This window comes from Kogia breviceps, chromosome 14, assembly GCF_026419965.1.
Source record: "Kogia breviceps isolate mKogBre1 chromosome 14, mKogBre1 haplotype 1, whole genome shotgun sequence".
Lineage (NCBI taxonomy): Eukaryota > Metazoa > Chordata > Mammalia > Artiodactyla > Physeteridae > Kogia > Kogia breviceps.
This window is the reverse complement of record NC_081323.1, coordinates 32,541,079-32,553,591: the sequence shown is the minus strand read 5'-3', so window position 1 is coordinate 32,553,591 and position 12,513 is coordinate 32,541,079. Positions and strand designations below refer to the sequence as shown.

General features: G+C 53.2%; 1 protein-coding gene across 1 annotated transcript; it reads left to right on the top strand.

The window, feature by feature from the left end:
* Positions 1 to 2,336: 2,336 nt before the first annotated feature.
* VSX1 (visual system homeobox 1) lies at positions 2,337 to 9,215 on the top strand. The gene is made up of 5 exons (XM_059037603.2): positions 2,337 to 2,840; positions 5,112 to 5,190; positions 5,599 to 5,722; positions 6,545 to 6,725; positions 8,138 to 9,215. The coding sequence occupies exons 1-5, from the start codon at positions 2,417 to 2,419 to the stop codon at positions 8,425 to 8,427; spliced, it is 1,098 nt and encodes a 365-aa protein (XP_058893586.1). The 5' UTR covers positions 2,337 to 2,416; the 3' UTR covers positions 8,428 to 9,215.
* The last annotated feature ends 3,298 nt before the right edge of the window (positions 9,216 to 12,513 follow it).

Here is a 12,513-nt window from a genome sequence, read left to right as displayed (position 1 = left end):
CCCCAGGGGTGGGGTCTTCTGAGCAGATCCCGCAGAGTCGAGGGCCGCGAATGGACCCGCGATCCCCCGCAGGAGCTAGGGGTGGGAGTAGTGGCGCGGATTAGCGTAGCGGGGCGGGGCGCTTCTTACCCGGGAGGGGGCAGTGAGAATGCCCGCCCGCGCTGCGCTCCCGCCGCCGCCACGCCGCGGAAAGGAAGGCGCCCGGGGTTCAGCTCTCCCTTCATCCTGGTCCCTCCCGCGGTGTGGCCGGAGGAGGAGGCAGTGACTCTTCTGTCCAGGACTTGCAAGGTCCCCTTATAGCTCCAACCACGGGGCTCTCGGGGTCTCTCTCTGCTTCGCTTTGCTCTCCCGATTTCTCTCTGCGTGTCAGGTGTGAGCGGGTTAATACACCTCAGGTTCTCTCATCTGCAAAATGGGTTTTTTAATATCCTTCCGAAGGGTTTGGAAACCGGTGTGCTGTTGGCACTGAGTGGCGGTCACCGTGTGGTGCTGTCGAAGTTGGCCTCCTCCCGGATGGCCTTTTGGTACCTCTGGGTCCCTGGCCATCTACTCGAGGCCTCCTCTGACAAAGGATGGGGGACAGACACTTCGAGATCCGGGCCCAGGCGAGGGGGCGCCGTCGTCCCTCCAAGCTGCAGGAGCGGCGAACACGTCTGCCTCTGAGACCGGGCCCTGCAAATGCCCCGGGCGGGGTCACCTCAAGGCCGATTGTCCAGCCTCCCTGCTCCGGACGTCTGCAAATGTGTGCATCGTTAGCTGTCTTCCTTAACTGCGGCCCCAAATTCTGATTTACAAACTTCTGCTCTGCCGCGCCAAGAGCCAGAGCATCTTGGCTGGGTCCCGTACCCCTAACACCTTCCCCTAAACCCAGAGATAAATTTAGGGAGAAATTCCTGGCGGAGCCAGAAACGACGCTGGCGTCTAAAGCCGCCGCCGACCCCGAGCGACTCAAAGGACAATTATCCCAAAGGAAAGTTATTGTTTTGCTAATCCCGGGAACAGCTTGCGAGGGGGAGATTTGGGTCTTCTTTTAATAATGAAAAGTTAATGCGCAGCCTCTTGTAATTATCTTTATCGGAAACCCCTCGTTTAATCCTCAGGTTTGCAGAGGACCCACCCCGAAGCGCAGCCAGCTGTAGATCCACTTTGCCGGGTTCGACTCCAGCTCGGGTTCCTCCTCGGCTCGGGTTCCGGTTCGGCTCGGGGTCCGACTCCGGCTCCGGCTGTGCTGGATGGTGCGCGCAGAGACCCGTGGGGCGTCCGCGCGGCGCTGTGAGAGCTGCCGCACCCCTCGCTGGGCGCCCGCCTGGCCGCTCGCCCTCAGGGGCGGGACTGAGAGATTCTGCTTCCCGGGTTCCGCGTTGGAGAAGGGTGGGCTCAGATTTTCGGAGTGCGAGCCAGGAGAGGTTTACCCACGTGTTTCGTTTCGCGCCCACTTTAACAAATATGGGCGCTGCACGTGAAAATCAGGCTTTCTTTGAAGAGTCATAAAATCTGACAATAATTTGTTAGCCTCCGTGAAGAGGGGTGGGTCCCAGTAGACAGGCCCTATTTTCCAATTTACCATTCCCACTCAGGGGTCGCCAGATAAAATACTGGTACACACTTATAATTTAAAAGAATCACAGTTCATCTGAAATTCTGATTTCACTGGACCTCCTGTAATACAGTTTGCAAAACCTGGCGCCCTTCTCCGACGCCCTGGCCCGGCCCGGCCGCTCCCGCCTCTCTCTACTTCTTCTTCAGCTCCTTCCGTGTGTGAATTTTGCGACCCCGACGGCTCGGCCATTAGAACGCGGGGGTGGGTTTGGCTGGAGGTGGAGTGGGCACGGGTTAAATGAACGTTTCCCACTCCTTTCCTCTTGGGGATTTTCCGGGAAGGCCTTGCCTCCGGCGGTGGCGTTGGAGGGCTGGAGGGGGTCATATTGGTGGTAGTGTGGCTGGGAATGGGGCCTTGCTCTTAATGGGCGACTGGATGCGGGGAGGGAGGCTTCAGGGAGGCTGCGAGAGGGGCCTCTGCCGGAGGAGTATCGGGAAGGGGAGAGAAGAGACTCGGGGTCTGGAACCTGCGGCTTTCAGAGTAGAGGTTTAGGGAGGGGGGAGGGGACGACTCTATTTTAGGAAGAGAGTTGTCTGCTGCCTATTTTCCTCCACCGAGAACGGGAGTGGGGGTAGTTAGGGGGACAACTGGAAAGGAGAGGGGAGTGGGAGCTGATTGAGGGGCCGCAGCTGGGAGGGCGGCGACCGAAGGGAGGGAAGCTGGTGGCGTCCCCATCTTGCGGGGTCCAAGGCGTGACGCATCCGCGGCCCGCTGATTGGAGCCCTCCTGGCGCCCGACTGTATAAATCGTCCTCAGAGCTGCGCCCCCTCCGCAAAGGTGACCGAGAGACGGTCCAGCCTCGCCGCCTGAGAAGCCATGACCGGCCGGGACGCGCTTTCCGACGGGCGTGCCAGGAGCAGAGCACTGGTGCCCGGAGGCCCGCCCACTGGCTCGCGCCCCCGGGGCTTTGCCATCACCGACCTGCTGGGCCTGGAGGCTGAGCTGCCCGCACCTGCTGGCCCCGGGCCGGGATCCGGCTGCGAAGGCCCCGCGGCCGCGCCCTGCGCGGGTCCAGGGCTCTGGGGCTCCTGCCTGGCGCGCGGGGCCCTCCCTCTGGGGCTCGGCCTCCTCTGCGGCTTCGGCGCGCAGCCCCCTGCGGCCGCCCGGGCGCCCTGCCTGCTCCTCGCAGACGTGCCCTTCCTGCCTCCCGAGGGGCCTGAGTCCAGCGCCCCGCAAGTCCCCGGCCGCCCGCCGACCCCGGCCGCCCGCCAGAAGCGCAGCGAGAGCGTCTCGACGTCTGGTAAGGAGGCCAGTCTGTGCTGCTCCTGTCCCTTCCCTCGGCTCGGGCGCGCAGGGTGACACGCCGGGGCCCCGCCAAGCCCAACGCAGCCCCCCAGATCCAGGGAAGTCGGGACCCCAGAGCTTGGCCTCGCCGGGGAACGCATTCTCGCAGCCGAGCCCTCTGCCCCTGGCCTCTCCTCCGGGTTTGGTCGCCGCTGCCCCGCGGGCACCACCACCACCCGGTCCGGACCCACCCTGGGGTCTCAGCGACCCGGCCGCAGTCTCCGGGGGCCTTTCCCCCGTGCCCGCGCGAGCCTCGGCCTCTGGGAACGGCGGAGGGCGGGAGGCCTGGGCCTGCCTTGTTTGTCAGTGGCACAGAACCCGGTGCCCGCCAGACCTGGAGGGCTCGCTGAATCGATTGACGAATTGTCCGGCTCTTGGAGAGCGCGGGGCGGAGGCCTGGAACTGTCCTCCTCCCTGTGCTGAAAAGCGAGTCTGGGTACCGCGCTTCTCCCCTCCTTCCAGCACGTGAGAAGCAAGCTCTCCCGTCTTACGGTTGCTATGCCCAGCTCCTCAGAGAAGTCGGGGTGGATTGTGGGGAACAGAAGGGAGCAATGGAAATCTACAAAGACCGGGCCGAGAAATCGAGAGAGGTTTGGGATGTGGGGGAAGAGAAGGGAGAATTACACGAGAAGAGGTGGACGGAGAGAAACTATGTAGCGGACCGCAGAGCTGAGCATCCAGGCAGCCGAGGCAGAAAGAGTGCAGTGGTCTCCACTGATAATTAAAGGAAGCAGGCGGGGGACTTCCCTGGAGGTCCAGTGGTTAAGACTCCGCGCTTCCACGGAAGGGGGTACGGTGGTCCGGGAACAACTAAGGTCCTGCATGCCCCGCAGCGCGGCAAAAAATAAAATAAAAAAAAATAAAAAGTAAGCAGGCGGGATCAGCAGGCAGGCCAGCGTCCACCCAGCCCTAAAAGGACTTTGTTTCATGAGTGTCTAGGTAAGGTCAAATGAACCCCACTATTAGTTGTTTCACTAAAAGTGCAGGAACCACGTTCACAGGATGGGCTCTTTCCGTGTGAGGACCATAAAACTAAAGGCAAAATGCAACTGCATCCTAGTCTGTGAGGGTGTTTCTCAAGACCGGGTCCAACGCTGTCCAGTAGAAACATCATGTGACTGCGAGTAACGAAAGTTTCTCAAAGCCACGTTAGAAAGGAAAAATAAATAGTTGAAACGAATTTAAATACTCTATGTTATTTAATCCAATACATACAAAACACTGTCATTTTACATGTACTCAATATAAAAATTATTAATATTTTACTTTTGGGGGGTATTAAGTCCTCAAAATCCACTGACTATTTCACATTTACAGCTGGTCTCAATTCAGACTGGCCACATTTCACGTCTCAATAACCTTATATATCTATCGGTATACCAGATTGGACAGCATGGATGGCATAATATTATAATCCAATTTTTCTGGTGAAGTAATTGATGTAGGAGTAAAACTGACATTATTTTACGACTTTTGCATTTCTTAATTCACTTTTTAGTGTTTTGAAGCAAATATGCTTTTTAACGATGAACCTGACAATAGTTTGGTCTTCTAACCTTCCTTTCAACCTAGATCTTTTGATATAATGGATTTCAAAAGATAAAGCATAGTGGAGTGGGTTCTTAAAATTATTTCACCTGCCATCTATGAATCATCTGGGCACATTTGCCAAGAATGAATTTTCCAGATCCCAATTCCAGAGGTTTGGAATCGGTACAGCAGAGCAGGGGGCCAGCTCTGATGAGGGTCTGATGTCACAAACCTCCATCCTCCCTTTGAGAAATGTTGGTGTATTGGTTAAGATGAGGAAGGCGAGATAGAGGCAGAAGGAAGTGGGTGAATTTGGAAGCTGAAGGGACAGGAAATGCAATTAGTGTTCAAGTAGCTTTGGCTTCACACAGTCTGGAGTTTGAATCCCAACCTCACTGTTGACTACCTGTGTGATCTTGGGCAAGTTACTTAATCTCTCTGTGCCTTGGTTTCCTCCTCTGCAAAAAGAGAATAATAATAGCAGCTGCCTTGGAGTTCTTTTAATTTATGGAGAATAACGGTGATAATGCATGAGCGGTGCTAAGCTCAGCACCTGGAGTGTGGTGTGAAAAATGCGAGCTTGTAAATATTCACATCCCCAACAGGTTCATAGCGTCAGTCCTCAAAGTAAAATCCAGAAAACAAAGTGAAAAATATGCTCACCTTTAAAGTCCTCCCTCTCTCCTTGTGCTAACAGATGAGGACAGCCCATCTGAAGACCGGAGTGACCTGAAGGCGTCCCCCGCCCCAGGCAAGAGGAAGAAGCGGAGGCATAGGTACCTGCCCTCACCCCCTTCCTTGGGACACAGTGCCTGAGAACCAGCTGGCCCTGCGTTAGGGCAGCAGCGGGAAGGGCTCAGTAGCCATTTGGGAATGTAATTCTGCAGTTCCCAGGGGGCTGCAGGTCAGCCTTTGTAGCATTTTAAAGACACAATTTTGTGGGCCTTTAAAATGGGTCTTCTTAGAATGAGTTGATGGAATTCATTGAGGAGAAAAAAAGACCTAAAGAACTTTGTTTGGTTTGAACTAAATTGTGGACTTTCCAGAGGCTAATCATTCAGAGGCGGGGCATCCAGTTTTCATGAAGTGGACAAAGAGGGGCCAGGCATGGGGTCCTCTGAGGCTGGGAGCCTTGCAGCCTCCTGTGGACATGTGCCCACGTGTGTGTTCGGTCCTCCTTCCAGGACCGTCTTCACTGCCCACCAGCTGGAAGAGCTGGAGAAGGCCTTCAGCGAGGCCCACTACCCTGATGTATACGCGCGGGAAATGCTGGCCGTGAAGACCGAACTCCCCGAAGACCGAATACAGGTGCAGGTCCCACCACCCAGAGACACCACAGAGAACATTCTGTCCTTACACGCAATGAGTCAGCCCATAGCCACCTCTAAACAGCCCAGCACTTCCCCCTCTGCACCCGAACCGAAGGTTACTTAGATGCCAGAGCTTTCCTTTGTGTTCATTTAGACAGGACGACCCCTGTAACCTCCAAGCCTTTTTTCCTTTTATTAAATCATTCTTAAAAATTACACGGTGTGTGCTGCATCTAGAAACTATGTCCAGATATCAATGAAAAAATGACTATCACTCCATTGCAAAGCCTCAAAGAAACCAGTGTAAATAGCCTGACGAGGCCTTTCTGCACACCTCCCCCGTGTCATATGCACATCTGGCCCTGGAACACGCACTCACAGGCACACAGGATGGGTCTTTGTCTTTATAGAAAGCTGTCCTGTGTGTGCCTCAGCCTCTGAGCTGACAGCACATCCTCGCCAGGTCAGAAGATATGCCACTCACTCTCTCTTTTTAAACAGCTTAACAATATTCGACACTATTCTGAAGATCAAGCAATCCAGCAACCGAGGTTAGAAGAGATCATTGCCCTGGTGAACTGCTCCCATCAGTGTAAAAATCGACTTCTTTACACACTATGGGATACTCTGATTTTGTTTTGTCATCCCTGACTCCGTGGAAACCTCGGTGCAAACTGGTGCCGATCACCCAGCACGACCAGTCCTGCGAGCCCCGAGAAAGGCCTGGGTCCCAGGTGCCCCCAAGAGGGCGCACCTGTGCCCCTCTGTGCTGGAGTCTCCTCCCGTAAGCCTTTCTGCTTTCCCTCCCGCCTCAATCCAGGTCTGGTTTCAAAACCGGCGGGCCAAGTGGCGGAAGCGGGAGAAGCGCTGGGACGGCAGCAGTGTGATGGCTGAGTACGGGCTCTACGGGGCCATGGTGCGGCACTGCATTCCGCTACCTGACTCAGTCCTCGGCTCCGCGGAGGGCGGCCTGCTGGGCTCCTGTGTGCCCTGGCTCCTGGGTAAGAAAGAGGGTCCTGTGGCTGCGTCCTGCCAGAGATGTTGGGGGTCCCCATGCCCAGTGGCCATTGCCAAGCCAAGCAATGTAAATTTACTCAGATTCAGGCCCAGACTATCACATCCGATTTTTAATTAATTACAAGGCTTGGACTCTGATCAGTTGCCTTATTTTTCATTGGAACTATGTAGGCAGTGTGTAGACAGGTCCAATCAGGCCCTGGTTTTATGAGTGGAATGACACACTTTCATTACATGAAATATGTTTCCCAAACGTTGAGAGCTGTTAGAGGTTTTGGAAACCATACAGTTCAGAGTTCGTGGTTATAGGAAGCGGGAAGGCACAGGCAGTGAACCTGCAGACTGTTAACCCCTTGCACCCTGGACTCTGGAGGTCCAGTTCCTGGTCCTGGCTCAGCCATTAATTATCTGCCACATAGCTGTTCTCTCCCCTAGTTTTTGGTGCTGGAACAGTCTTCACTGGTGAGGTCCAAGCTTTGAGGCTGGGCATTCTGAGGAGCTGGCACCGTTACTGGTCTGTTGGCTGTTACCAGAGACACCTGGGCTTGGAGGAATGAGTGACAGACAGCATGCTGGGCAGGGTGTGAGATTAGGATTAGGGGGCCGAGGGGGCATTTTAGGCTGGGGAGGAGGAGGGTTTTTGTTCAGCAAACACTTTTTGAACCCCTACCCACCTGACCCTATGCCGGGACTGGAGAAACCAATCGTCTTTGCCCTCAAGGGTTGGAGAGCTTAGAGGGAACTTTGGGCAGGTAACCAGGCCCACCCCTTTGAGTTTACATGAGCAGGTGGGGTGGAGCTTACTGAGTCCGCAGGTCTGTGGCCAAACAAGAAACTGGGCCTCGTGCTGCCAGACATCTGACTTTTTGAGAGAAGCTGGAAGTTTGACTTTTTTTTTTTTTTTGGTACGAGGGCCTCTCACTGTTGTGGCCTCTCCCGTTGCGGAGCACAGGCTCCGGACGCGCAGGCTCAGCGGCCATGGCTCACGGGTCCAGCCGCTCCGCGGCATGTGGGATCTTCCTGGACTGGGGCACGAACCCGAGTCCCCTGCATCGGCAGGCAGACTCTCAACCACTGCGCCACCGGGGAAGCCCCTGGAAGTTTGACTTTTGATGTAAATCTCCTGATGTTAAAATGTTGCCAACAACTTTTAAAATAAAAATTTAAAAATCACCATGTCATCCAAACAAGGCACTTTGCTGGCTGTGTCCAGCTGGCAGACACCAGTCTACAACGCCTGATGTTGAGAGTTACCTACGAGACTCTCCTGCAGTCCCCAAGACAGGTACCAATAAGGGAAATTCTAATGGGATTTAGAGAACAGTGACATGGAAGAAATTTACTTAATTGCTGTATTTAGAGATATTTATCTTTATTTATTTTCCTTTTTTGCAAGGGATGCATAAAAAATCCACAGGGATGATAAGGAAAGCAGAAAGTGAAGAAAAGCTGGCAGGACTCTGGGGCTCTGACCATCTCAAGGAAGGTTCTAGCCCACATCAGGCAGGACCCCAGAGGGGCTTGGAGGAAGGCAGCCCTGAGAGCAGCTTGGAAGACGTGGCCATTGATCTCTCCAGCACCACACGTCAGGAGACCAAGAGAGCACAGCAGGGGTCTGGTGCCCAAGGATGTTCAGACTCTGAGGGCCTAGTGGGGCTCCAGCCAGGGAAGGAGGGGGCCTTATGAGGCTACAGGTCCCCTCTCCCCCACCAAAGGCTGGAAATGTGCACATTCCTCACCAGCTCTTTTCAAAAGACAAAAGTTATCGAAGACAAATACTCTCAGATGGATTTTCTTCTTCCGGTGTCAGGATGAAATGCAATGCCACTTGCTTTAAGAAGACAAATGGTGACTTATGGAAAATTCCATTTCATTCTAGAATGGAAATCATTCCTTAAAGGCACATGAATCAGTTAATTTGGTGTAAAACTTTTATTCTCTTCTGTAGAACTTGAGGGAGGATATTAACTCCAAAAGCCATTTTCACTGCCAGACATCCCAAGATTTGGTTCAATATACTGTGTAGACTCACAGGTTAAGTCTGCTGTCCTTACTCTGAATCCAAAAATACAAAATTATTTAACCTACAGAGAATCATATATCTTCATAGATACTGAAGACTTCATGCAGACCTCATATGAATGAAACATAACATCTTTACCTTGAACTTGGCTTTGGACTTTTTCATTTTCTTGTTAGGCAATGATTCTATGTCCTCCTGAGTGTCATTTGATCAGGTCTGTGGAACTCTTCCAACCAAGACAGCCCTCTCTCCCTTCCCTTCTGAAACAGCACAGGACCATATCTGAGCAACTATTGAATATCTATACACATTGTTTTAAATTCAGACCAGGCCTTCTCGGTTTTGTAAAATTTATGTCAGAGAGCACTTTAGTGACTTGATTTCGTGAATGTTTCCTTGCCTGTATTTCCTTTCCTTTATTTATTATTTTAAAATAAACGTTTTGTGGTGTGCTGGTGTTTCACACACCCCCTCTGCCTGCACACGTACCTCCTGCTGCCCCTGCCGAGGGCACCTCCATTAGCCTGGAAACATTATACCACAAGCGCTTCATGCTCGGGCTGCAGCACTTGCCCTGTGTCGCTCTGTAAACTCCTATGGGGCAGCATCGGTGTCTAACTCTCTTTTCTGAGTTCAGAGTCCAGAGCTTGTACCTTGTTGATGGAGAGGCTGAGGGGGAAACATGGCTCTTCTTGAAGAAGAAGGCGTGGGAAGGAGGGTGAGGTGGCTTCCTCTGGGAATGGGCACTGCCGCCCTTCGGGCTGGGCCTAGCTCTCCCATCTCTCCGGATGAGAAAACACAGTTTCCTTCCTTTGGTCTGTTTCTCTCATCCTGTGATTGTCCCAGACTATTGTGAAAATTAAATGTCACCTATCCTTACTGCAGCAACAGCAGCTAACAGTGAGCCCCCCTTCTCTCATTCATTGTGGCACCAAGATCTCAGCTGAAGCCTGGGGCTGACGTCAGGAGGGCAGGTGCTGGGAAGTATCTGGAAGTCACCTTCTCTCTCTCCCACTGGACCCGCAGAGCAGGCCCTGTGCGATGTGGCCACACCTGTTATGGACCCTCTGCTGCCTCAGGCCGGTTCTGATTCTTGCCTCCATCTCTCTTCCTAGTTTATCCAGGGTTGAGTTTGGGGGAGGGAGCTAGTAACCTGTGCAACTTACATATAGCACACTCATAAAATAAAATACTATGCAGCCACTAAAAATGATAACAATGAGGCATACTTACGTGGAAAGATGTTCATGAAATGTTGCCGAGTGGGGGCTTCCCTGGTGTCTCAGTGGCTAAGAATCCGCCTGCCAATGCAGGAGACACGGGTTCGAGCCCTGGTCCGGGAACATCCCACATGCCACGGAGCAACTAAGCCCGTGTGCCACACTACTGAAGCCCATGCGCCTAGAGCCTGTGCTCCGCAACAAGAGAAGCCATCGGAATAAGAAGCCTGCGCACCGCAATGAAGAGTAGCCCCCGCTTGTGTCAACTAGAGAAAGCCTGCGTGCAGCAATGAAGACCCAACGCAGCCAAAAAAAAAAAAAGTTATCTAATCAAAAGGGAACAGTAGGGACCCATGGTTTCGTTCTGACTTCTCTGGATCCTCCCCACTTCTTAAAAATTCATCCAAGGCTGGCTGCCTTTTCGCCCTTTCCATCAAAATAAACGGATAAATAAATAAAACATCACCAATAACATGCTGGCGCCACCTGTTGGCAGGCATGTGGCTGTGCTCTGGCCTGACTTGCGGGTCAGACATCTAGAAGCACAGCTTGAACACGTTTGTGTAGAGGAATTTGTTTTTCTACCCATCCTTCCAACCCACCCACTGAGTCACCAGCGGTGGTCGTCTCCCCTTTGAAATGTCTACAGTCATGTAACTGTCTCGTTAGCCACCCTTTCTGTAGTTAAACTGCCCAGTTTATGATACTTTGTTATAAGGGCCCACACGGACTCAGACACAAAGGCCTCATCTTTTTTCAATTTATCATCATTTAAAATAAATAATACCCGCTATTCCCTACGCCCAGTCCACCACCTTAATCTCTCTCTGCCGTGTACACTAGATCTCTCCTCTCCCTCCCCAGAGTGTCTGTCCTTCAAGTTCAGGGCTGTTCTGGACGCAACTAGCCTTCGTTGATCAATTCACTAGAGAGACAAAGACTGTTCTGAGGGCCTCATTGTTCAGAGATGCTCCTGGACTTCCCTTGATGGAGACGTGGCTTCGAGGCCCGCGCTGTGTTCTTCCTGTCCACTGGTCCTGAAGCAAATTTAAAGGGAGAATCTATCACCAGGTGGCAGTGTTGGCCAGCTTTAAAGTTTGTCAAAATGGGCACCGGGTACTAGAAATTTGATTGTTTTGTTTTCTATCCCTCATCTTCCCATTCAATCAACCCACAATCAATCAATCAATCCAGGTTCATTGGGCCCCTGCTCAATCCACACACACCCTCCTGGATTCTCAGCTGGTGCCTTCAGGGTTGGGCTCTAATTTCTTTGGGACCCTCAGGGGCCGGCCCCAGAGGAAGCGGTGTCCACCCCAGGAGGTCAGCACATGTTTGCTGGCTGACCCTTCCCTGTCGTGGCCTTTGTCTCAAGTTTGTGCTCATATCATAAACCCTCACATTTGGGTTGATTGAGCTGAGAGGCTGGGGAGCCCCAGAGACATTCCCGAGGCCCCAGGTAGGGAGGGCAATGTGTTTTCAGCTGCCTCTGCTGTCTAAGGCAGAAAGAGACCGATCTCTCAGATCAGCTCAGAAGCTCCTCCCTGGTTTCACTCCATACCTCTCATCCTCCTCTGATCCTGAGGAGCCCAGCATCCAGGGCGATCACTGCCAAACGAGCATCTGAGCAGGGATTTCCACTGGCCTGAGACCATGAAGGGGACAGGGCAGCCACCGCTGAGCCTCGGGACCTCGGGTTCAGAGTGAGGGGACTGCACAGGCCTCTGCCGGACGATGGACCTGCAGGATGAACCACGAGGACAAGTGGCCACAGGGGCTTTCTGGCGTGTGTGGGAAACCCACAGGCTGTTCAGGATGAGGTCTTGGTGTGGGAGCCGGGCCTTCTGAGCAGCGTTGCCCTTGGCAGTAGAAGCATCCTCCCCCCCTACCTGCCCGCTGCTTGCAGTTCGGTCTCAAAGGAAACTCCGAGACTCAGCCGAGAGCACCTTCCCTAGCTGCCCAGCCCCTCAATTTTTAATTTTATGTGTGTCAAAATACAAACATTCCCAGCCAGAACTGCTGCCATTCTCAGAAGCTGTTGGACCAAAATCTGTTTATCCCTGGTTGCACTTGAGTCCAGGATACAGTTGGTTCTAGGGAGACCGGCTTCAACAGGAGACCGCAGGAAGTGAGCTGGGGTTTGGTGGTAAGGGGAGGTAGGAATGGTGACTTCACTGCTGGAGCCCTGAAGTGGGAGGAGAAACAGCAGCTGCCAACTGAGGGGAACAGCAGCCCTCTAGCTGGGAGGGGGCAGGCTACTAGTTAGGAGCCAAAGAAAGACAAGGGAAGGGGCGGGGAGGGCATGAGATTTAAGCTCATTAGCCCTTAAATACGCCTGTGCAACCCCCATGCCTTAGAAGCTATGATTTTACGGAAATAGAAAAAGCTGGATACTCTGTCCGCCATATCCCCATTGGGATGAACACAGCACCTGGCGTTTGAGAGCCGAAGGATTCAGGGTCTGGTTCCCACTCATTCATCTCGCACATGACAACACCGAGGCACTTACTGCACGGTGGGCTGGGGGCA

What these genes read in the sequence shown, in the direction of transcription:
- VSX1 (XM_059037603.2), top strand. Translation starts at nt 2,417, where the DNA reads ATGACCGGCCGGGACGCGCTTTCCGACGGGCGTGCCAGGAGCAGAGCA. An exon ending in CGAGAGCGTCTCGACGTCTG is followed by an intron (nt 2,841 to 5,111) that starts GTAAGGAGGCCA and finishes TTGTGCTAACAG; the next exon opens with ATGAGGACAGCCCATCTGAA. An exon ending in TCCCCGAAGACCGAATACAG is followed by an intron (nt 5,723 to 6,544) that starts GTGCAGGTCCCA and finishes GCCTCAATCCAG; the next exon opens with GTCTGGTTTCAAAACCGGCG.